We start from the raw sequence: 25,532 nt of genomic DNA, 5'->3' as shown, positions 1-25,532 counted from the left end.
CTGGATGAGAGGCCCGGGCGCTGGGACCTACAGGGTCTGGATGAGGAGCCGGGCGCTGGGACCTACAGGGTCTGGATGAAGAGCCGGGCGTTGGGACCTACAGGGTCTGGATGAGAGGCCCGGGCGTTGGGACCTACAGAGTCTGGATGAGAGGCCCGGGCGTTGGGACCTACAGGGTCTGGATGAGAGGCCCGGGCGCTGGGACCTACAGGGTCTGGATGAGGAGCCGGGCGCTGGGACCTACAGAGTCTGGATGAGAGGCCGGGCGCTGGGACCTACAGAGTCTGGATGAGAGGCCCAGGCGTTGGGACCTACAGGGGCTGGATGAGGAGCCGGGCGCTGGGACCTACAGGGTCTGGATGAGAGGCCGGGCGTTGGGACCTACAGAGTCTGGATGAGGAGCCGGGCGCTGGGACCTACAGGGTCTGGATGAGAGGCCGGGCGCTGGGACCTACAGGGTCTGGATGAGAGGCCCGGGCGCTGGGACCTACAGGGTCTGGATGAGAGGCCGGGCGCTGGGACATACAGGGTCTGGATGAGAGGCCCGGGCGCTGGGACCTACAGGGTCTGGATGAGGAGCCGGGCGCTGGGACCTACAGGGGCTGGATGAGGAGCCGGGCGTTGGGACCTACAGAGTCTGGATGAGAGGCCCGGGCGCTGGGACCTACAGGGTCTGGATGAGGAGCCGGGCGCTGGGACCTACAGGGGCTGGATGAGGAGCCGGGCGTTGGGACCTACAGAGTCTGGATGAGAGGCCCGGGCGCTGGGACCTACAGGGTCTGGATGAGAGGCCCGAGCGCTGGGACCTACAGGGTCTGGATGAGAGGCCCGGGCGCTGGTTCCCACAACAAGGAGCAGGATTAGGAGGCGGGTGAGCGAGAAGGGGGTTCCCAGTTTTAGCATCAGAATCATTATTTGTGCTGGAGGAATCCGATGAGCAATGAAGCTCTTTTTCACAGACGTCCAGCTTAAACCCTTACACACGGGGTGGGTGGGGGGGCCATGCCAACCCCTTCACCTGCACCCTCTCCCCCCTCTCAGAAAAAAAAATAGCATCTCACGTTGGCAAAAACTACAAAGGGTGAACCATTCTATAGAGAAGGCCTGCTCGTTCCGGTTGTTATTGCCGCCTTCTTTGTTTTACAACCTCAAGTCTGGCCCGAATCGCGAATAGAGTCGCATCATAAACCAACAACCCCTGATCAGCCCGTGATGACCGCTGGGTTGTAAAGTGTCCACGCTTGGCCAAGAGCGAGCCCAAGTGGCTGTTTTACTGCGCAGGTCTCCAGGCGACGAGGACTCTGGGTTATTGAGCAATGCAACCCAAACAGTCTCCTGCCCGGCGTCTTGTCACGCAACGTCGCGGTAGATTTGTACGCGTGTCTGTTTGGTTGTGTGTGTGTATGTGTGTGTGTTTGTTGGTGTGTGTGTGTGTCTGTTGGTGTGTGTGTCTGTTTGTGTGTGTGTCTGTTGGTGTGTGTGTCTGTTGGTGTGTGTGTCTGTTGGTGTGTGTGTGTCTGTTGGTGTGTGTGTCTGTTTGGTGTGTGTGTGTTGGTGTGTGTGTGTATGTCTGTCTGTTGGTGTGTATGTCTGTTGGCGTGTGTGTGTATGTCTGTGTCTGTTGGTGTGTGTGTGTCTGTGTGTGTCTGTTGGTGTGTGTGTCTGTCTGTTGGTGTGTGTGTGTTTGTCTGTGTGTGTGTGTATGTCTGTGTCTGTTGGTGTGTGTGTCTGTTGGTGTGTGTGTGTATGTCTGTGTGTGTGTCTGTGTGTTTATGGGGGAGCGGTGGTGTAGCGGTTAGCGCGCTGCACTATGAAACCCGGGGGACCCGAGTTCGATTCCCGCTCACGGCCAACACCAGTGAAGTGAACCGGTCCTGGGCCCCTCCCCTAGGTCCACTCAGCCTCAAAATGAGTAAGTACCTGGTGGAATGTGTAGACATCGCCACTGGGGATACAAAGGCGATCGGGCGCAATGTTGGACCCCCTCCCTCACCCCTCGTTTGCAGTGCCGGTCTTCATAGGTGCTGCTCGCTAACAGCACTTGCCTCTACATTATGTGAAGGCTACATGGGGGATCTTTGTCTGTATTTGCTGTATTTGTGTGTTCACGTGCTCGCGTTGTGTAAGACGCCTGTGTAAAAGTGACGACTTTCAAGTAGAAAACGAATAAACCCAACGCAAAGCCGCGTCGAAGGTGTCGGCCGTGGGTTTACGATGGAGGAGGGAGCGGTGTCGGGAAGTCCGTGCAGGTTGCTAGCTCATTGTGAATGTTACCAGACGTACTAGAGACTTGGCCGTCTATCTGTGTTGTGTTTTATTTTATTTACACGCTTTCTATGAACTCACTCTGTCTGTTGTTGTTGTCGTATCCTCAAATCTTGTAACTCAATTTTAACCCACTTCCCAATGTGGTATCGAATGCAAACTTGGTATACTTATGGCATACTGATGACAATACTATATTCTATCATAAAAAATGAAAAAGATATTTTTTAACATTATTTTTACACGCTTTCTATGAACTCACTCTGTCTGTTGGCGTCGTTGTTGTATCCTCAAATCTTGTATATGAATTTTAACACACTTCCCAATGTGCTATCGACTGCAAACTTGGTATACTTGTGTTATACTGATGACAATACTATATTCTATCATAACAAATAAAAGAAAACGTATTTTTTTACATTCTTTTTTACATGTTATGTTTCCGCTTGGGTCTAATTGTCCACGTTCAACTGACGTTGGCTGTAATTGGCCACGGGCCCTTACGTTATGGCAAGCTTCGGGGCCACTTCCTGGAGTCGTCGAGTTCTGCCATTAATAGTACATTTCATTAAAGCGTGTTTTTTTTAAAGTTTGTTTTTAATATTACTTTATATTTGTTGTTAAAGGTGCTGCTCTGCACGTTCGCATTTGTCCTCTCGGCGGTTGTGACTCCTCGCTGCCAGAATTCTTTCGAGCGGTGGTTCCTCGAATTGTGGTCGTCGCGGACACGATACGGATTATTTACCTGTTGTTTATTTGAAATGCCATGACTTTTTTTGTAGCTGCCCATTGTAACTACGCAACTATTTAGATTGGTCAATAAAAAGCAAGTTATTCGTTTTCACGCCTTTTACATTAACGATTTACAACACCCCCCCCCCCCTTCCCCTTTGTGTTTTAGAGTGGTTTTAATTTTGAGAGAAATGTTATTGGTGCACGGTGTGGTTACTATGTGGCAGCCCCAGCCGTCTGGAATGCGGCCATCATCACCATCACCACCACTACCGTCATAATCACTACCATCATCATCACCACCACCGTCATCGTCATCACCACCACCATCACCACCACCATAACCACCATCATAATCATCACCGCCACCATCATCATCACCACTACTACGATCATCACGACCACCACCATCATCACCACCACCATCATTATCACCACCACCACCGTCATCATCACCACCACCACCACCGTCATAATCACCACCGCCACCATCATCACCACTACCACGATCATCACGACCACCATCATCACCACCACCATCACAATTCACAACCACCACCGTCATAATCATCGCCGCCACCATCATCATCACCACTACCACGATCATCACGACCACCGCCATCATCATCATCACCACTTCCATCATCATCAGCACTACCATCGTCATCGCCCCCCACAGCGTAACATCTATACCGACTTCTAAGAGACACTTAAAGACGCCGCCTCTACCGTAAAGGCGCCCTCTTTAAGGCCCCACCTCAATTTACGCCTGGATTTAGAATGACACTGAGCTTGACTCTAGCGCCTCAGAGGTCACGGTCGATCACGTCCGTGAAATATTGTGCAGCGCGTTCAAAATCGCATTATGATTATTGCGGTTGGTGGTCTGTGAACAAGGGTCGAGCAGACAGTGGCCCACGGTTCCCAACTAGACATCCGCGAAAGTAGCGGGCGTGCATGCGGGGAAAAGCGCTTCACAGCTCATAGGATTCCCCCGGGATGAATCGCGATTCTGAATCTGCCCGTAAGTTTTGGCAACAGCTGCACTGGACCATACGCACTTTCAGACATCTGCTTTCACATCCTAATTGACCTTAAATTTCGATTTAAAGCGTTCGTGACTGCAGGGATTCATCTTCTTGGTTCTTTCGGTAAAGTCACGTAGAATGGAAACAATACAAATAATAAAATAAAACATAATTGACCTTCTTACCGACCCAGATCATTTATATTTTTTTTACGTTTGCCATCACTCACGCAAGCTTAATAATAGCAATACAATGTTTGCACGGGAGTTGTGCATCGCCAAACTCTGGGACTATTCTCCCGTTCAATTTCAGCTGCTTGCACATTTTCCTTCCCCCATGCAGAGCGGACGTTACTCAAAAGTGCCGTGCCACGGGACGCAATTGCGGCTGCGTAATTTTGTCACTGTGGTCACGGGGAAACTGTGCAATGAAACGCAATCTGTGAACCTCGTGAAATTACCTCGAGTGTTGGGGGGAAAGGGTCGTGGTGTCGTCGTCATCGTCACGCACCATGGGACAGATGGCCCGTAGGTGTCCACTTATACATCTCGTTATTTGTTTCCACTTTCATCTGCCTTGTGCCAATATGCTCAAGTAGAGGCACAGTCACCCTAGCTAGGTCCGGTGCGAAAGAAGTTCAACATGCATACATCGTTCTGGCACCAATCTGTTATGTCGTCAAGCAATTCTCCGTTAGCGTGGGGTGAAAGAGTAATGAAAACAATACAAAATAACGACGCAGAAAAATATTTCACGGACATACATTCACCGTGACCCTGTGAGGTGCGGAGCCAAACTTATTCTCCTCTAGAGAGGCAGGAGATGGGGCCTTTAAGTTACATGGCGAGATGTTTACTACCTCACCTGGTATACAGGAGGTCGTGGGTTCCATCCCGACCTTGAGGCCTCTATATTTGGAGTTTGCGTGTCTCTCCGTGGTCGCGTGGATTTCTCTCCGGGTCCTCCGGTTTTTCGACCTCCACTTTTAGAAACATGCGCTGAGAGTTATTTTGACCGCTATAAATTTCCACGTGATAAGTCACTTCGTTGAGCTATCGTTTGTCGCAAGGTCGCTTCTGAAAAAGAGCGAAAGAGCTCAGTGGGCCTTACTTGGTAAAATAAAAGAAATGATTTAATTGTGTTTTATTTGTATTTTTATTACTTTATTATTTCCCTTCTACGTGACTTTACCGAAAGAACCAAGAAGATGAATCCCTGCAGTCACGAAAGCTTGAAATCGAAAAATAAATTGTAGATTAGTTTTTAAGTGTCTTTGAGAAGTCTGTGTGGATTGAGCGCTCCCATGCGAATGTACAGCGGTAGCAGCGGGATGATGACGATGAAAAATAAGAATAGGTTTTACTCTTTCTGGCAATAGAACAGGTGTTAAGATGTTCAAACACCAAGTTGACACCTATTGCAAGGCATCAAGTCTGCATTAACCACACGTACTTGTGGAAAATCATGCAAACAAAACAAACTCTGATCATATATGGCATTGTCTTTGAAACTGATTGGGCCTACACACCAGAGACATCCTTCTTCATGGCCTTGCCTCACCACCAGCGTTAGTCCAGAGAACAACGCCGAAAGGCGAACAGTACGAAGACAATGCAAGTCTCAAAGTATGAACAGCTCGGGTTGAGCAGTTCTATCTACGGGACCTTTTTGCCAGTATCGAGACAATGAAAAAATTAACCCGTAAAAACAAAGTTTATCACTATAAATCCTTTATATGCGTGTTCAATGGGCCACAACCCAGCCCACATTGGTCTTTGAAACGGGCGGCTAGAGTCCTCTTGTCCTCTGGCTTGAGATGGCTGCCACCTATGGGTCAGATGATTGCCTGCCACCATTAAGCAATTGGTAATTAAATATAAAAAAAAAATTCCTAAAAAGTGTTAAATTTTGGGAAAATTTTTTTCACGAAAAGAAATTGTCACGCACAACGAGTCTGTGTGCAAAATGTCAGCTCGATTGGATCACGGGAAGTGGGTTAAAAAACTACCGAAAGATTTGCACGGTCGTAAGCGCGCAAGCAAGTGAACTTAATATGAAGGATTTTAAAAGACAGCCGCGTTCCAGACGGCAGTGGCGATCCTGGTCCGTGTGGTGGTGGAGATACGACAAGGAGTTTGTGAGTCGCGCTTCCGTGGAGCAGAGTTCTACCGTTGGATGGGTGTCTGCATGCGATCTAAATTTTCCACGATACAATACGATATTAATTTTCACGACATTACAAATTTCGATTTTAAGCTTTCGTGACTGCAGGTCTGTCTTTCCGACAGACCTGTTCTTCACCTGAGGACGGCTGCTTGCGTTGTGGCCGAAACGTCGTGAGAATTGTATTTTATTATGTTTTATTTTTATTCTTTTATTATTTCCCTTCTACGTGACTTTACTGAAAGAACCAAGAAGACATTACAAATGTCGCGATGTCAATTTCCCTGTTGAGTCTCCGTGCGAGTCTTATTGGTCTCTGTGTGAGCTTATGGGTCTCTGTGTAGGTCAATCGGTTCCTGATTCGAGCCTCTGGGTCTTTCTGCGAGTCTATGAGTATCTGTACGAATCTATGGGTCTCTGTGTGAGACGGTGCAAACCAATGGGGATGTACACAGCGTCTAAATACGCTTGTACGGAAACAGGGGGCATATTTATTTTATCGACAGAGAAAGAGGCAGTCATCTTCTTGGTTATTTCGGTAAAGTCACGTAGAAGGAAAATAATAAAATAATAAAAATAAAGCATTCAAAAATATATTTTTATTATTTTATTATTTCCCTTCTACGTGACTTTACCGAAAAAACAAAGAAGATGAATCCCTGCAGTCACGAAAGCTTTAAATCGAAAAAGAGGCAGTCAGTTGTAGGCAGGGGTAAATGTGAAGAAGGTATTGAGCCTGGACTTGAATAGGAGCAATGGGGTCGACAGCACGGATGTCTGTGGAAAGAGAGATCCTGAGCTTGGTGGCAGTGGAAAAAATTGAGAATTTACTCAACCAGCAGAAACTTTGGAACCGTTTCAAACTTCTACAAGTCTCATCAGCAGAGTTGTGGCCTGTTGAACAAATGCCGCCGGGTGTTAAAAGGCCATCGCGCTCAGCGAAGACCATGGTGTCCATTTGGTGCAGTCCAGAAACACGGCACGAGATTAATTACACTCTCCGTCTGCGGTTAGTGCGGTAATAAACCAAGAGCAGGGGGAGTGGTGGCACATAGGAGTTTATTGCATTGCCCTATGAAACCGTAGAACTCAGTTCAAATCCTCGCTGTGGCTAAGGTCGGTGGCGATGCTCTGCGTTTGTCTGGCTAAGGCACTTGCCTTGCTGAATGACTTAGAATCTCTCCCAAAGTGTGGCTGTTACATGCCTAACCAGCTTAACTACGCGATTACCCTTCAATCTGGCTAGATTGCCGCCCAGCTGTCTGCTCAGATGGCCATCTGTCAGAATGGCCGCCCTTCTGTCTGATGGAGTGACTGCCCTTCTATCTGGTAGGGTCACTGCCCCACGATATGCTTGCTCAGCTGCCCCGCCGCCTGTTTGACCACTTGGCGTAGCGCCAGGTGATATCACCTCCACGTTCACCACCGTGCCAGGAGGTCCCGGGGCGCGCACGTCACGAATGAATAATCGCGACAAATCAGCTGGAATTGTTTTTTCTGTTTGTTTTATCGCATCTCAATTTTTTTATTTCTCCATACCATTCCAATTTACGACCGGACTTCATTATACGCGGGCGCTTTTTTTTTGCTTTATTGTTGGTTTTTTTTGGCACGCGCATGTGCAATTTCGCCCTAAATGCAAAAATCTCGTCAAATTAGATTACGGGACGCGCCACTCTGCTCAAACTCCACTAACCCGCAGCGCACGACGTGGCGCTTTGCCCACGAGACGTGGCGTGATGCCCAACCGGCTGTCATAAATACACGAAATGCGACGTCGTCAATTGGTGCGGCCCGCTCTCCGCTAATGCAGACGCAGCGTGGCAGCCGCGGTCTATGGCCCAATCACCCGGAATGCACCCGCGATCAACTCAGACCCACCGCAGGAGCTAAGCGGGCTTGAGCCTTTGGTAGTCCGATGGGACGGTTGTCATTGGACGGCTGCGCGGATGTGCTACGTCGTGGGCAGTGGAGCAAAAACGAAACACGGTTGTACTGTATTTATATGATCCCACATTGTCTTTAATCCGGGACTGACCAGCGTGGTCAAGTATGGTCAAGTTACCCTCGCCTGCGACCCACACGGCATGGGGAGGCCCTCATCGAGCAGTGGATTGGCTAAAAAAGGGCTGTGTACATTCTGCCTGAGTGGCATTCAGCGAGTAGAGCATGCGACAACCACAATCGTGTTCAGATCTCGGTCAGGTGTGGACTCAGTCCGTCATCTTTTTTAAATCCTTTATATTAAGTTCACTTGCTTGCTTGTTTGCGCGCTTACGACCGTGCAAATCTTCCGGTCGTTTTTTAACCCACTTCCCGTGATCCAATCGAGTTGACATTTTGCACACAGACTCGTTGTGCGTGACAATTTATTTTCGTGAAATTTTTTTTTTGGAAAATTTAACACTTTTTAGGTAAAAATGTTATATATTTAATTACCAATTGCTTAATGGTGGCAGGCAATCATCTGACCCATAGGTGGCAGCCATCTCAAGCCAGAGGACGAGAGGACTCTAGCCGCCCGTTTCAAAGACCAATGTGGGCTGGGTTGTGGCCCATTGAACACGCATATAAAGGATTTATAGTGAAAAACTTTGTTTTTACGGGTTAATTTTTTTGGGTTGCTAAATCCCGCACTACTTTGTTGAGAGGAATCAAACTCGGGTCACTGGGGTTCACAATGCAGTTCAATACACTTGCAATAACTCCCGCCCACCCTCCCACCCCCCTCCACGAATCATAATTGACCAACGTCCAAATCAACTTTAGTGCACCTGATCTCTTGGCACGCCTGAGAAGCTAACCTGTGTTGAGCCTGGCTAGATACTTGGATGGCAGACTTGCAGGCAACTGACGAGAGCTGTTGTTGTAGGCTGGGGCTGCGCGTTGGCCAGATGGTGAGTCGAGCGATGGATTTTAGAATCCATCTCAAGATTTTAGTTTAAACTAAACTTTTTTTTTATTTTATCAGGCAAGGCCCACTGAGTTCTATAGCTCTTCCTTCAGAAGTGACCTGGCCCACAAATGATAGCTGAACGAAGTGGCTTATCATGTGGAAATTTATAGTAGCCAAATTATCTTAATGCGTGTTGATTCGAAATGTGGAGGGACACAGAGAAAAATTCCACGCGACTGCAGGGAGAAAATGCAAACTCCAAATATACAGCAGCAGGCATCAGGGTCGGGATCGAACCCACAACATCCTGTATACCAGGCGAGGTAGTTAACATCTCGCCTGCGTGGCACTCAAAAACATCTTGGATGTGAGATGTCACTAGTTTCCTCCCACATACCAAACATCCATGGAATTGGCCTATCAACCCAATGCAGGATAACTCTTGAAGACAACATTGAGACCCGGGTAGCCTTCTCTGCTTAAAAGCCATCGTTAATATTGGCCTATGTATGTCTCAACACACATAATTAATAGTGATTCTCGGTTGTGCTTGAGATAGTTCATTGACATTAATAGACAAACGCGTGCTAGTCAGGCTGTGTGAGAGCCTGCCGTGCAGTAGTTACGTACATTAGAAGTGTCCCAATTTCTCCCCGTGTGTCCGTGTACCCCCGTGTGTCCGTGTACCCCCATGTGTCCTCATGCAGCAGCAATGTGTCTGAGCGTTTCTCCATGGGCCGCTGATTCCCCGCGTGTCTCCAAGTCTCGCGTGTCTTGTCTTCACGTCTCTCCCCGTGCCCCCATGTCTCCCCGTGTATCCTAGTGTCTCCCCGTGTCTACCCGTGTCTGTATCTCCACGTGTGTCCCCATGTCTCCCTGTGTGTCCCCGTGTCTCTCCGCATGGAGTAGCTAGCTACACGCGATGCGAGATCGTTTGCACCTGCAACTTTCTTGACTTTGTTGGGTTTCAAAAACTGATGCGTAATTTTTGGACGTTTATGCTTTTCCGCCATACGAGTCAGACCTGCAGGTAGTGTCAATAATTTTTTTGCGAATGTTGTAGCAGAACAGACGACCCACCGCAGCAGGGGCTGCGTGAGCTGCGGGTCACCGAATGCGACAACGGCGATGGAAGGGAAAACACAGGCACGCGCCTTCGAGAGGAATCACGTTTATTCGGAACACCGCTCCCGTAGCTCAGAGACAAGTTTAATCAGAAACGAGCCGTCTTGAAGAAAAAAAAAATCCCAACCCACTACCGCTGCTCGGTTTAGGAAAGTTGACGGAAACAGCTGTTGTTTAAATCCGACGATGATCCGCGACTCCGCGGAACGTAAAATGTCCTCTAATTGTTGTGAAACCGATTGGCTCCCCACCCCCAACTGTGTTGTTGATCGGCACGATGTCTGTGACGTTTTGTTCCGCAAGCTGCCAGTTTCCTTGGAAACTAGTTTCTGGAGCATCGGAGAGATTATCAGCATGTGCGCGAAAAGCTGTTGATGTATAATGTTTCGACACCTCTAGCTAGGTTTGGATAAACCACGCGTATATTCTGATAGTGGGTCATTTGCAAACAAATACATGCATGCTGTAAATGAAATGTGTTCAGAATAAACAACTTAACGTTGAGCATGGCGGTAGTGCGTGTTGCATAGTCCAATTCCCCTTGCCGTTTTATACGTGGGTGCTATCGTCATGGTTAGGGTGGGTGCCTGAAACAGCGGTTACCAGACCACACCGACCTACAGCTACATGAAGGTCTTTCCTCTTCGATATCATTGTTTAATAGAGATTATTTGGTCACCTTTAAAATATTATTTCCATACACGAACATCGATCGCCAATCTCGTGAGAAGCCGAGCAGGCCTGAGCCGGGATAATGCTTGAATTTGCGACCACCTGGCAATACCACGTGTTGTAGCCTTGGGCTGCAGTAATCTTGTCCTAAAGAGGAGCTCTCTCCTGCCACAGAAATGTGGAATGTCCACCACTGGCTCAAGGTTAAGTTTGAGCTGACATGTTGACTTATGACCACACTCTTTAATGTCCTTTCTTGTAACCAATATGAAACTTAAAAGGTAAAAATGTCGACCTTGCATTCTATAAGTAGGTGGAGTGACAAAATCAGGTCGTGAGCAGGTGGTAAAATTGACTTGCTTCACAAGATTGTGGCAACGACTTTATCAGGCTGTGGATAGATCACTGTTGGTGGTGATATTTATCAATTTAATTGTACAATGTAAAGCCCACTGAGCTATTAGCTCGTTTCAGATAGCTTACAGAAAGTGGCTGATATCATCATCATCATCACGTGGGAATTTATAGTGGCAGCCAAATCATATCAACGCGAGTTCATTCTCAATGCGGAGGAACGCGGAGAACAATCGACGCAATCATCACGGGGGGAGGGAGATATCACACGGACTCCAAAGATACAACAGGGTTCAGGATCGAACCCACAACCTCCTGCGTACAAAGGCAAGGGGGAGATAACTTCTCCCCACCGCGGCGCCCCGATTGACATTGGATGGTGCTGCCTCGACAGGTAAACGGAATTGGCTGCAGCGGCTCTGCTGTTACGAGACACTGAGGGCCCTGCAGAGGTCGCAACCGGGTACCCGATACCCGTACCCTACCCGATACCCGGCTACCCGTACCCGGCTGGGTACCCGTACCCGGCTGGGTACGGGTACCCGTTTGTGACCCTGGTGCGGCCGGGTACGGGTAGGCCGTGAGTCACTGGCGAGTCACCGTTTGTCACTCATTTCCCAAAGTCTTGTCTCTTCTCACAATTCAAGTTCCTAGAATCAACCCACCCACGCCTGCAACATGGCTTCATCCCAGAGGTCGCAATCGGGTACCCGTACCCTACCCGGCCGGGTACGGGTAGCCGGGTATCGGGTAGGGTACGGGTACCCGTTTGCGACCCTGGTGCGGCCGGGTACGGGTAGCCGGGTAAGGAATCAAAACCCGTTTAAGACCTCTGGCGCCTTGGCAGGAGGCTTCTGGCTGTCTGCTAGGGGCTCTGTACTGCCCTCTTGTGAGCCCACCTCGCTCTTGCAGGCTTGGAGAAGTCCACAAGACAGCGGTTCTCAACTTGGAGGAAAGCCTTCCAGGGTGGAGTGGGGGGGAAGTGGTGGGGCAGGCTGCGGCATGGACACCGTGCAGGAAAAGTGTCGAATCTCGCGCGGGGAACATCGGCGCCGCTGATTCACAACGTGCAACACGTGCCTGACACAAGACACCGATAGAGATGTTCAAGCGCACGAGTGGGGTGAGGGGGGGGGGCATGAGGACCCTGGTCTTGATTGAGGGGCTGCAATAACAAACAGGTTGAGAACCACCGCCCTAGTAGCAACACATCATTGCACGAAAGCCTCAAGCGGATTGGAGATTTATAGTGGCCTCTCCGATAAAGACGACGGATTGACAGAGAGAGAGAGAGAGCTGAGGCATCAATGCCTTCAAGCTATGCAGCAGAGCGCAAACTAAATCCCACCCCCTGATTCTTACACACGTGACTCAATGTATCCGTAATAAACGACTTCCACGACGAGAGTTGCAAGAGTGCTTCTTTATTAACTGTAGTACTGCACAGCTCCTCTCCTCCCCTCTGCGGGTCATTTCCCTTCTCACGACGCCATGGACGAGGCGTCTCTCTCCGATTCACCAGCGAGGTTCGCTCCCACCCCCCCGCCCCCCCCGGTCTCGCCGTTGTCTGGCGGCGTGCCGGGGAGAAGAGGCGAGCTTCACTGGGGAACCCGTCACGTGGTCGATGGTGAAGAGAGGAATCGACGAGCAGCGACGCAGTCCGGACCTAGGCCTCGGCAAGGTAAGGTAAAAGTGTAAAAACAACGAGCCTACCTTTACCCTACCAAAATACAATCACTCTACCCTACTTTTTACCCTTTAGCAGGTAAGGTAAAAGGTAAAAAGCAACGAGCCTACCTTTACCCTACCTTTAACCTTACCACAATACAATCACTCTACCCTACCTTTTACTCTTTAGCAGGTAAGGTAAAAGGTAAAAAGCAACGAGCCTACCTTTTACCCTACCTTTTACCTTACCTCAATACAATCACTCTACCCTACCTTTTACCCTTTAGCAGGTAAGGTAAAAGGTAAAAAGCAACGAGCCTAAATTTTACCCTACCCTTTACCCTTACCCCTTGGCATGTCGACACCTTTACCCTTTACCTTTACCCTTTTACCCAGTAAAAAGGGTACAATTACCTTACCTTGCCGAGGCCTATACGGACCCCAGGCTCCCCACACCGACCACGAGTCCTCCCCTGCCTCTACTTATATTTTCCCCGGTGGAGCTAAGCTCCACCTCTAGCCACGCCCCCCTCGTGGAACCTTCCCGATGGATCCCGAAGCATCTCTCTCGACTCCGCCCGTCACTTTTGACCAAGATGTTATTCCCTCTTAGGATTGGATGCTGATTACATAATAGTGCCTGTACCCAGTTACACCCACTGGATGGCGTTCTCTCATTACACATCTACCGGCAGGGTAGAACCCGATTTAAAACGGGAGAATCAGTACGAGCCCCCTGCCTAGTTCCACTTGATCCCCAGCAGCTTGCAGCTGAGGGTCCACAGCTTCTGGGCAGCGGCGTCGTCGCTTGCCAGGGACGACACGTTCTTCGGGGCACAGTCGCTGGAACGGAAGCAACACGGACAACGTTGGGAGGTGCCCGGGGTGGCTCAGAGGTCAAGAGTTCAAGCGGCACCGCTGAGACGCTGGGATCCGAATCGACGTTTCGGCCGCCGTCTGTCGTCAAGAGAAGGTTCTCGAGTGCGGCGAGGTTGACGTTTCACCAATGGATGCACAAAAACACCCATCACATTTGATATGGTGCTGCGCTTAAATTGGCTACATTCCACCTGTATGTATGCATGCAGAACATCTTTCGCACCGTACGTAGCCAACCGTGCTAAATGGAGGTGCGGGCATATTAAAGTATCCTCTGGGATCCATACTCTTTGTTTTTTTCGGTAAAGTCACGTGTGTTAAAAGAAAACAAATAAATTAATTCACGACGTTTCGGAGGCAACACAAGCTGCCGTCTTCAGGTGGAACCGTCACAGCAAAATTAGTGTATCACGTGATACAGTAATTGATACAGTAATTTCAAGTGATACAGTAATTGATACAGTAATTTTTGCTGTGACGGTTTCACCTGAAGACGGAAGCTGGTGTTGCCTCCGAAACGTCGTGATTTCATTTATTTGTTTTCTTTTAACCTACGTGACTTTACCGAAAGAACCAAAGAGTATGGATCCCTGCAGTCACGAAAAAACTCCAAATCTAAAGTATCCTCTGGGAATTAAAGTGTCGGTTTGCCTGCCATGCACTGAACACTGCTCTCATGTGCAGAGCAGCTGGGTGAGTGCTGCCGACTAATGTGTGGACCAGACGTCACCTGGAGAAGGGGTCTCAAGAGGTAGCTCTCTTAAATCTGCGCTGATGTTGGTCGTAACCAGGAATCAAACTCGGGGCCCCTGCCGGGTTTTCAACACGGTGCACTTACCACCACACACACGTACACGCACAACAATCACCATTCGCCATGAAGTGCCAGTGAAGTCACCACAGCGTTTGTGCCAGACACACACTTCAACAACAACAACAACCGCCATTCGCCACTAAGTGGCGGTGACGTCACCACGACGCTTGTGCCAGGCCAAGTGCACCTTGAGGCCACGTGAAGTGTCGAACGCCCGCTGGCAGGAGGTCACGGGGCAGACCCAGCAGGTGCCACGGGTCGACTGACCGAGATGACCGAGATGACTGGCTGATGCACCACCTGTGCCCCCTACTGTACCAACTTTCTGTGCTTTAGCCACCCGGCGCTCCGCTCGTTGTGAGCGTCGCTCCTCCGCCCTCCGTTGTTGTTGGAGGGCGACTGCCTCCAACTGCCCAGTAGCGTCCTTCACGAGCCTCCTCCACAGAGGCCGATCTTGACACCGCTGGTACCAGTCATCGGCAAGTCCACTCAGCTCCACGTCCTCTTGTACCACATCACTCCATCTCTTCTCTAGCCCGTGCCGCGACCGTTTAGCCCCCTCGATCCGGCCGAACAAAAGCTGTTTAGACATGCGGTGGCTGGGCATGCGGGCTACATGACCCAGCCAACGCAGCCTTGCCTGCCGGAGGAGCTCACCGATGGGACTTTGCCCAGATCTTTCAAGGATTTGTGAGCTCCTCACACAATCCAGCCTGGATAAACCCAGGATGGATCGTAGGCAGGCCAGCCTAAATGTTTCCAACCGGCGAAAGAAAAAAGAAAAACACACCAACACACACACACACCTGAAGTAGATGCCGGTGACGTTGGCGAGCTCCTCGGCCACGGCGCAGTGGATGCTGGTCTGGGCGCCCTGCGCAGGGGACTTGCTCATCGGCCACAGGATGCGCTGCATGGCGTGCACCACGCCCACGTGGCGCTGCAGGTCGGTCATCACCGAGCCGGGGTGCAGCGAGTTGACCGTCACGCCTGTGCCTGGCGGAGGAGCGCGAGCGGAGACAGCGGCGGGCAGCTACGATGAGACGCTTCAACGCGTGTTGTATACACGTGTAGAGAAGCTCCCACGGACGCACTCGGAGACGGAGGTAGTGTTATGGGCTTTCGCCGAGGGTTTATTAAAGCTTAACAATAACACACAGGGATACACAACTCCCAGGGGCTAAGGATCCTACTCTGAGTCCGGGTCCCTGCCGGCTAGCTCCGGTCTCTCTCTCTCTCGTGTCGGATCGTGGACTCTGCCGACTCCACCGAGCGGAGAGAGAAGCACCTCTACGGCTACCACCGGCTTCTCCCCAGACTCACCATTCGATCCCCTCTCTCTACCCCTGGTTCCCTCTTCACCCTGCTTACTCTACCCGTTCCCACAGTGACCCCGTTTATGTCACGGGGTCTCCCTTAAGTACCCTAGGAGACGTGACGTCATCGCACTGAACGGCACACCTGACGTCACGTCCCCATTTTACTCCTCTACACATGTGTAATGATTCTCGGACGACCCAAACTGCAGAGGTTTCTTTATTTCTTATTTAAGGGCGCTTCACGCAGATAACTTGTTCAAGGATGACAGGCAGATAACTTGTGCCAGGAATGGCACGCAAGCGGCGACGACGCAAAGACAGCTACGGCGTGGAGACAGGATGGCGTGGAGACAGTCGACCCACGGCAGCCCCCAACGTCGCCTCTCACCTCCTTTTATTCCCGGCGTGGCCCTCACTCCGCCCCCGACGACGCCCCCTTTTTAGAACCCTCTAGCCTGTTCCCGAACTTCCCAGATGGTTCCCCCTCCGTAATTACCCCTCGTGACCACTAGGCCACGTACTGTTCCTGCACCCGCACTGTCTCCACACACGCACTGTCTGTATAGTATATGTATTCGTACAGACAACAATACGTACGTTGTTGGGAATGTGTCCAGCTGGGTGAGTGGGTGTCGTGGCTGAGTGTAGGAGTTGTGTACGGAGGAGGCTCGTGAAGGACGCTGCTGGGTAGGTGGAGGCAGTTGCCCTCCAACGGAATGCGGAGGAGTGATAGTCACAACAGCGAGCGGAATACCGTCAAGTTGGCACACTGGGGAGTGAAGGTGGTGCGCATCTGCGAGTCGTCTCAGTCAACCCATAACACCTGGGTCTGTCTTGTGACCTCCTACTAGCAGCGGAACTTTGACACTACAAGTGGCCTCAAAGGGCGACTAGCCTGGCACAAATGCCGTGGTGACGTCACTGCCGCTTTTTGGTAAATGGTGGCTGTTGTTGTGGTAATGCCAAATGAATAGGTGTATAGGTGGATGGGTGGGTGGGTGGATGGGCAGCTGTGTGCGTGCATGCGTGCGTGGGTAGGCGAGTACATTATTGAATAAGTGGGTGTATTGGTGGGTGCATGCATGGGTGCGTGTGGGTGCGTTGTTAGGTGGGTGGGGACATCGTTGGGTAGGTGCTTAGGTGTGGTACGTGTGGAGATGTAGGTAGGTAGGTAGTTCGATAGGCGGGTAGGCATGTGGGTAGACGGGTGGACGGGCACTTGGGTGGGCAAGTGAGCGCCTCTGTAGGCAGGCAGGTAGCTACACAAGGCGGCGGAGGTACCTTTGAGGCGCCGGGCGTGCTCGCGGGTGAACATCACGTTGGCCAGCTTGCTCTGGCAGTAGGCGCCGTGCCGGCTGTAGGAGCGCCGCTCGTAGTTGGGGTCCTCGAAGTGGATGCTGCCGTAAGCGTGTGCGAGGGAGGACACGTTGATGATGCGCGCGGGCGCCGAGCGCTTAATGAGGTCCTCCAGGAGGTGAGTCAGCAGGAAGTGACCTACGCAGGGCACACGCCAACATAGGAGACAAGCGCATGGGTCGATCGAGACGGCTGGGTGGTTTGGTTCGCGCGGTGGGGGGCGGGTCAGTGTGTGGGCAGGTAGTAGCTGGGTGGATAGGTGGGTGCATGCGTGATTTGATAGGGAGGTAAGTTGGTGGTAGGTAGGTAGGTAGGTGGGTGGGCAGGTAGGGGGATGGTTGGGTGGATGAGTAGTAGGTGCATGTTGTGTGTGGGTGGATGGGTTATTTGATAGGTAGGTAGGTAAGAAGGGGGGTGGATTTGTGGATGTGTAGGTTTGTAGGTGATTTGGTAGGTAGGTGGGTGGGTGGATAGGTTATTTTTCAGGTAGTAGGTAGGTTGTTTTGTAGGCAGGAAGATCTCTTGAATGTGAAGACTCATTCATAATTTTTCAAAGCATGGTTCAATTTTTGCACCTCAGATTACCGCGGTTGGCTACCTCCGGTGCGAAAGAAGTTCAACAAACACATACAATTAAACACAACTTGCATAAAACTCAATTGCAAGGTCTGGAATGAAAATAAATTACGTAAAAAGAAAAAATCCCAGCCATTCGTTCCGAAACGTGCCGGACATAGCGAATGAGGTTTGGGCAAGCAGAGGCTGTGCCGGAGCCAGGGGCTGGCGGAGAGACGGCACCTTACCCAGGTGGTTCACCCCAAACTGCATCTCAAACCCCTCGGCGGTCTTGGAGAAGGGGCATGTCATCACGCCCGCGTTGTTGATCAGAATGTTCAGCTTCTCCTCCTCTGCAGGACAAAAAAAAGGAACAACAGCATCAGGCACACTGTGCGAGTTGTATATTTTTCAAAAGTTTTTGTTTCGCCAATTTAATTCATCGGTGTCGTGGCGTGAGATTGAGAATCCATTCGGAAACATCTCTTGAGAGCTGTGCAACTATTTGCGTTTGGAGAATGGCCCTGCGAAGTGGACAACACAGAGTTAATTCTGAAGGTCGTTCACGTGATCTCTGCTTCACATGGTAAAGGGGTAGATATTACTGGTAGGAACCTCCTGGTTACACCAGCCCACAGGGGATTATTGTGCCCATCGTGCAGGGAGGGGATGGGTGGGAAGGGGAGGGTGGGGAGGGGAGGGTGTGGAGGGGCTGGGTGAGGAGGGTGGGGAGGGGCTGGGTGGTGGGGAGGGTGGGGAGTGGGAGGGGTAGGGCTGGGTGGGGAGGGGCTGGTCACCCCGTGGTGCCCTTATAAAACTCAACGTTTAACCTACTCACGCCGGCTTGTGCCCGCCCTCACAGTCGGCCATATTTGCGGAATACACCACGCCGCCGTTGACCCTGGTCATTGACCGAGCAACCCAACGTTCCTACCAGCTCCCTCCGCAGGAATGTGTTTTCCACCTGCTTTACCACAGGGAGTAACGTTCATTATATGACGGTCCAACCGATTATTTGTCAGTCTCAGAGCTGGAATTGAGCCAAATGAAGGGCACAATAAAATCACTGGAAACGGAACACACATCTGGAACCTGCACATGGTCAGCCCATGTGCAGGTTCCAGATGGATCGTTGCAAGGCAGGCCCGTGACAGGTGGCGACGGATTGTGGAGGCCGTCATCCAGCATTGGATTGATCATGGCGATGGAAACGACGATTGATAACTGAATTGAGACCATTCGCCTAACTCTATTCGAGTGCCTTGTTTAATCACCCGTGGACTAAACAAAAAACTCAGCAGCGCTGATTCAGCATCTCAGACATGGGTATCATGAACGACCAGAGCTAAGGTCTCTTCCCATAGAACCGGCCGGGATGCTCAGTGGTAGAGCAAGGGGCTTGCAGTCTGAAGGTTACGAATTCAAACCCGGATTGGCTTGTGACTCAGCCATCCCTCTGGTATCAATAAAATGAGTGCTGCCATTTCCCAGGCAACTCAACGGTGGTTGTCCCATGGCAGTGTTCTTCACTAATTTTCAGAGGGTAAAACATCAGTGCGAGGGCCGTCACACCGCCTGCAAGACAAAATGATTCACATTTGTGTATTGTCGGGGGGGCCGCACGTTAGCGGCTGCACTAAAAGCCACCAGGGACCGCCAGTGGCCCGTGGGTCTTGCAATGAAGAACACCGTCCTCTGGAAAGACTGCCCTCCGCCGTACGAATATGGGAAATTACACCACTGGCTCAGGGCAGTGTAAAGAGGAGATGAGCTGTGCGTGGCTCAACGCTGGCTCGAGCGTAAAAAACCACCGCGACATTTTTCACTTGACCGCCATGGGCCGAGAAAGCGACCGACTGACCGACCTTTGTTGATGCGCTCGGCAAACTCGCGGATGGAGGCGACGCTGGACAGGTCCAGCTTGCGCACGAGCACCTGCGGGTTGTGCGTCTCCACGCGGATGCCGACCGCCACCACGTTGCCCTTTTCCACGTCGCGGCACGCCAGGATGACGCGCGCACCTGGCCGACGTGCGCGTGCGAGCGAGCGTGAGTGAGTATGCAAGCGGCGCGGCGGAGCGCCGGCACTCGAGCCGGCGGTCCAGAGAGCCAGCGAGGCGAGCGAGCGAGCGAGCGAGCCAGCCATCGGCAGAGTTAAACGAGTGTACGGGTCAATTTAGATTTGAAGTTTTCGTGACTGCAGGGATCCATACTCTTTGGTTCTTTCGGTAAAGTCACGTAGGTATAAAATAAAATAAATTAAATCACGACGTTTCGGGCGCAACACAAGCATCCGTCATCAGGTGGGACAACCACAGCAATTGTTTCTTGCTGTGGTTATCCCACCTGATAACGGATGCTTGTGTTGCGCCCGAAACGTTGTGATTTAATTTATTTTAATTTATACCTACGTGACTTTACCGAAATAACCAAAGTTAAACAGGTGTACGGGTGGTGTCTGTACTCAAGGGACATTGTGATCTATCAGAATCAGAATATTTATTTATACTGGAGTCATCTGACGAGCTATAAAGATATTTTTCACAGATGTCTGATCGGGGCATGTCAGAACGTTATAACATCAAACAATACAGAAACAAATCAGTTTAACGCATAGGCTTTCGCAACCAATATCATTCATAATGTCGGTTGTATTTTTTGGGTTAGATCGCGTAAATATAAATGCGTCGTTAAACCCCCAACCACCCAACACAGCCAATTAGTAAGGTTTGTCACGTCAACAGAACATGCCAATTTGTTACTATTTTGGCTGTCCGCCTGATGAAGCTAGTTGTAATTACTGGCAAAACGTCGTACTCAGATTGTAAATGTTGTGTATTTGCTCGCCGACACACCGGTGTGCTGTACTAGTTACGAATCGGTACGTTCTGTTTCCGTGACAAACCTTACTCATTGGCTGCTTCGGGTGGTGGCGGGTTTAACGGCACACTTTTTTTTACGCGATCTAACCCAAAAAAAACCTGTATTATGGATGATATTTGTCGCGAAAGTCTACGTGTTAAACGATTTATATTAACACGAGACCTTTTTTTGGCCAGTATCAAAGTTTGTTTTATTTCCAGAAAACACATCACTTCAAAATCACTTTAAAAACATATACAAATAAAACTCAACTATAACTCAACACATTGGTCGAAAACACTGTCCTTAAAAGGAAATATAAAAATTGCATGATAGGCAAAGTTTTGGAAATGGCTCTTCTTTATAGCTTTGAAGAACGTGTTGAGGTGTTGTTATTTGCGCTAACGCACCACTGTCAATGGGATATCACATATGTTTCACGAAAAACTAGAATTAAATGTGTTCCATGAACTTACTAACAACATTACCATTGTTAATATTAGAAAATAAAAATTTGCTGACCAATGTCAATCCAGATGAATATATTTTTCAACCACTTTCATCCCCTGAAAATGCTGCTGTTCTTTGGGCATACCAATATATTCTGCAACGTATCCTGAGCCATGCGACTACAAGGCACCATGGACCGGACTAGAACAAGCATCGTTAATTTACAATCCGGACAATCTTCCAATGGAGAACTCAGAATGAGCTAAGAATGAACTACGTTCGAGAAAAAACTATGAAGTATTCCCCACCTCGTTTGGCCAGATCAAGGGCGGTTTCTTTGCCAATGCCAGTGTTGGCGCCGGTTATGATCACCGTCTTGCCGTTGAGTTGAGCCTTGCTGGTGCAAATGCCACCTGAAAAGTAGCGCCTGAAAGACAAATGAGACAGCTTTACAGTTACAATTTAAAGGCAAAGGTCAGAGTGATTTTCTCATCTCCCACTCACAGCCCTGCTGCTTTTGCTGCAAACTCCTCATTCCTACCGATGGGAATGAGTCTTATTCTTAGGTTTTTTCGGTAAAGTCACGTAGGTAAAACATCAAAATTAATGAAATTAAAATAAAATAAAAACAAAAATCACGACGTTTCGGAGGCAACACAAGTCTCCGTCATCAGGTGGGACCGTCACAACCGAATTAACTGCAGCTAATTTTTGTTTTTATTTTATTTTATTTTCATTAATTTTGATGTTTTACCTACGTGACTTTACCAAAAAAACCTAAGAATATGATTCCTTGCAGTCACGAAAGCTTCAAATCTAGAAGGGAATGAGTCTATCCATAGGCCAACCGCAGTTGACATCCACAAAAAGTGGTGTCCATTTTTTCTTATTGACACCAAGTGGGACTCCAACTCGCGACCTTCCGATACGCAAGCCGCTCGCTCCCTCTACCACTGAGCCACGAACGTCCAAATCATAATTATGCCTGGACATGCACTTCTGGGTGAGGGCCTCTCCACACCGGGGGCGGGGGGGGGATCATGGGACTTACTTGGCCATACTCATCGGTGACCTGGTTTAGACCATCATTGCACTACATTTGAGAGGCCCAGTTCAGACGCTGGTGGCTTGAATATTAACCCTGGGACTCAAGCTACGTACGATTAGCGTGACAAATTGCCATGTGAGATTGACTTACTGACACGTCCAGCCCTTTTTGTCAATAAAGTGGTGCTGGCTGTCAATAAAGTGGTGCTGGCTGATAAGCCAGCACCACGCCATTGCGGTCAGTACAGGTTTTGACGGCAGGGAGCATTAGACGTGGGTGGGCACAGAAGTAGAGTACAACAATGGATGTTTGTGCGCACTCTACTCCTGTGGCCCATCACTCGTAGCGCCCGTAGCAGCCTATGACAACCTGTCACCGTGCACGGCGGTCGACCACCATCCAGGCCCATCCGAGGCTCAATCGGTGCTCCATGGCTCTGAAGATCTAGCACATTCCTAGCGATTCGGTCAAAGGCCTGTCGGTGTGTTTATTCGTGCGGTTTCGCTTGTTTAACCAGGATTGCATCACCGAGCAGGGGGTCGCGATGATTTCTACAAGCTGGGCGAACGGCGCTACCTCCCATGTCGCCTGCTGGCTGCCTGATGATGATGAAAACGCAATGTCATTGTTTCTCATGAGACACCGAATGTCAAAATCGGTGCAGAGTTTGAGCTTTTTTTCCCCAGTGTCCTTGTTTCTCATGAGACGCTGAATGTCAAAACCGGTCCAGAGTTTGGGGGTTTCTGTTGTTGCTTGTGTTGAACCACAATGCTGCTGCTGCTGAAATGATCCGCTACCAGAATTCGAATTCCGTGTGGCTGATGGAATGTGTGCAGATATGTCTGTACTCCTTGTGTTGTGTGTGAGAAGGCCTGAGTTTCTTACCGCTCTCTCACCGACCCGACTCATAAAACTGTCACACGCAGTCTTCCTGGAACTCTTCGCTGACTCTGTAATATACTGTCATAATTATTCAGCCTTTTGTCAATCAACTGCTGGATAAAGACCCATTTTGGTGGCGTGTGTGTGTGCCCTGAAATGCACCCGGCAACCAGAATTTGAATCGTGGCCAACGGCGAACATCAGTGGCGAGCAATCGGATCTGATCGTCGTCCCGCGCACAGGCCAGCATGATGAGAGATATGGTCAAACAATCTTCACGTGTGTATGTTAGTATATCATGGACTAGCTTTACTACCCGGCTTCGCCCGGGCCTTGGATTCACCACGCCCGACCGCCTTTGTCTCCCCAGTGGCGATGTTCACACACCACACCAGTTACTCGTTTGAGGCTGAGTCGACCTAGGAGAGGCCCAGGACCGGTTCAAATAATCGTCACCGGTGGTGGCCGTGAGCGGGAATCGAACTCGGGTCGCTAGGTTCGTAGCGCAGCGCGCTAACCGCTACACTGCAATGCGTGACGCTTCCACACGCGCGGGTCACGTGACAGATTTGACCTCACAAGTCACTTGCCGTGCAAAAAATATCTGCATTATTGAGCTCCCCCCCTTCCCCCCCAAAAAAACAAAAGTGTATTTTTATCATTTGTGCATGGTGTACAGTCTGGAAAGTACCCACATGGCAAATTTCAAGTTTGTTGCATGTCGGGAAGTACGCTAAACATTTTGAACAGACACACATACCCACAACTTTGCCTGTTATATATAGAGAAGATAAGATGTACGTTGAACTTCTTTCGCACCGTACGTAGCCGACCGTGCTAATCTCTGAAAGCTTGCGGCGGGGAGAGGTGGGGGGGGAGAAGGCATGCATCCAGCAGTGGATTGACTAAAGGGCAGGGCTTGTCACCTATTGCCCGAATTATATAGCAAGTGTTGAAAGCAGTGTGTGATAGATTCGTTAGTTTACGAGTGAATGGTCATGCGGCCGTGACGTTGCATTCTGTACGTGCTGTTAAAGTGCCCGAGGGAGAGAGAAAAAGGCCCCTTCGCAATTCGCCCGATCTCGTGGCAAATGCGGAAAACCACGCCAAGGGGGGTTTTGAGTCTGCGCCGTGCGTGGATGGGACCGGCCACCGCGCTAAGCGGATTCGCTACGCAGGCTGCTGCCAGGCAGAGAAAATCCATTTGGTTGGTGGATGTCAGCCTTGCGAAAAAGCACATGCTGCCCGCGTGGTTGAAGCGTAGTCGAATGACAAAACATCCTTCACGTTCATCGCCTGCACGACCTGCACTCACGGCCTAGGCAGGCGCTCGTGGCGACGCAGCGATAACCACGGCACCACCGACTCCGCCTCCCCCACTCGCGATGCGTTGACGAATGCACCAAGTCGAATGCGAATCCACGCTCGAAAAAGCCTTGCTCGCTCGAACATGGACGCATTTATTTCGATGTAAAATTGGAACCGCGGTGAGCGGTGAGCAGCAGCAGCGTGGGGGAGCGGTGGCGCAGTGGTTTGCGCCACCACGCCGCGTCCCAGTGTCCCTACACCACCTTGAGCCGTCTGGTGGCATCCGAATGAGTTCTGCTAACACCCCCCCCCTCCCCCTGTCTGGTGAAGAAGCATGGCCGAGCCAACAGGTGATGACTGACACCGCAGCCGCGGGACGGCAGGACGCGTTCATCGTCGAGGGGTGGATCGATCCCACGATGCGCGCGCGTGCCGCGTGGAACAGGCGACGAGTGAAGTGGTGAACGCGTTGGTTGCAAGAGCCCTTACCGTATGCGAGGGCCGAGGAACGCGAGAAGCAGAATCGATGGCACTGTGGCGTACACAATTGTCCACGCGTCCATCGTTGCAGAGTGGCGGTGGTGGACGGGGGGACGCGGAGGATGATTCTCTTCCAGTTATTCCGAGGCGCGCGCGGTATTTGTGAGTTGTGTGTCCGAGTGTGTTGGGGGGGGTGGTGGTGGTTTTGTTTGAACAGCTCAAACTCCCCAAGTACAGGGCGGATAAATGTCCCAACTCACTCGGGGTGTGTGCGTGTTGGTGGGGGGGGGCATTGCGTGTGTCAAGGCGAGAGGCAATTGCCTTTCGCAATCGCGCAGAATGCGGAAATGAGCTGAAACACCGGTGGGTTGCAAGGGGGTCGGTCCTGCTGAATCCAGAGCTCTCTCTCTCCTCTCATTCTCTCCCCTTTATTTACGATCAGTGGAAACAAGAAGATGTCTCGGTGTAGTCGGCACTTTGCTTCGTTCATCATTTCGTAATTTTTTTAAAATAACTTTGCTTTTATGTTACCCCCCCCCCTCTCGCTCACTCTCTCGCTCTCTCTCTCGTTCTGTACGCAGCCCTTCTCGCAGTCTCCTTCTCTCCCCTTCTCTCCCTGCCGCTGGTGTCAGGAAGGTGTCGGCAGTGTGGCGATGGTTGATGGGTCGCCGATTTGC

General features: G+C 50.5%; 1 protein-coding gene across 1 annotated transcript; it reads right to left on the bottom strand.

Moving 5' to 3' along the window:
- Positions 1 to 13,057: 13,057 nt before the first annotated feature.
- LOC144727432 (retinol dehydrogenase 12-like) lies at positions 13,058 to 25,155 on the bottom strand. Its single transcript, XM_078606259.1, has 7 exons — positions 24,865 to 25,155; positions 21,446 to 21,564; positions 19,692 to 19,847; positions 18,075 to 18,179; positions 17,197 to 17,409; positions 15,403 to 15,592; positions 13,058 to 13,746 (listed from the first exon to the last, which is right to left on the bottom strand). The coding sequence occupies exons 1-7, from the start codon at positions 24,936 to 24,938 to the stop codon at positions 13,644 to 13,646; spliced, it is 960 nt and encodes a 319-aa protein (XP_078462385.1). The 5' UTR covers positions 24,939 to 25,155; the 3' UTR covers positions 13,058 to 13,643.
- Positions 25,156 to 25,532: the final 377 nt, after the last annotated feature.

The sequence above is a fragment of the Lampetra planeri genome, chromosome 25 (assembly GCF_965212315.1).
Source record: "Lampetra planeri chromosome 25, kcLamPlan1.2.h2, whole genome shotgun sequence".
Classification (NCBI taxonomy): domain Eukaryota; kingdom Metazoa; phylum Chordata; class Hyperoartia; order Petromyzontiformes; family Petromyzontidae; genus Lampetra; species Lampetra planeri.
The sequence above is the reverse complement of the archived record's forward strand: the minus strand, read 5'-3'. Positions and strand labels throughout refer to the sequence as shown.

Excerpts from the sequence above, each read along its gene's own strand:
- LOC144727432 (XM_078606259.1), bottom strand. The coding sequence starts at position 24,938 with ATGGACGCGTGGACAATTGTGTACGCCACAGTGCCATCGATTCTGCTT. Across the intron at positions 17,410-18,074 it reads GTTTGGGGTGAACCACCTGG|GTCACTTCCTGCTGACTCAC; the intron begins GTAAGGTGCCGT and ends TGCCCTGCGTAG. Across the intron at positions 13,747-15,402 it reads GTCACCGGCATCTACTTCAG|CGACTGTGCCCCGAAGAACG; the intron begins GTGTGTGTGTGT and ends CTTCCGTTCCAG.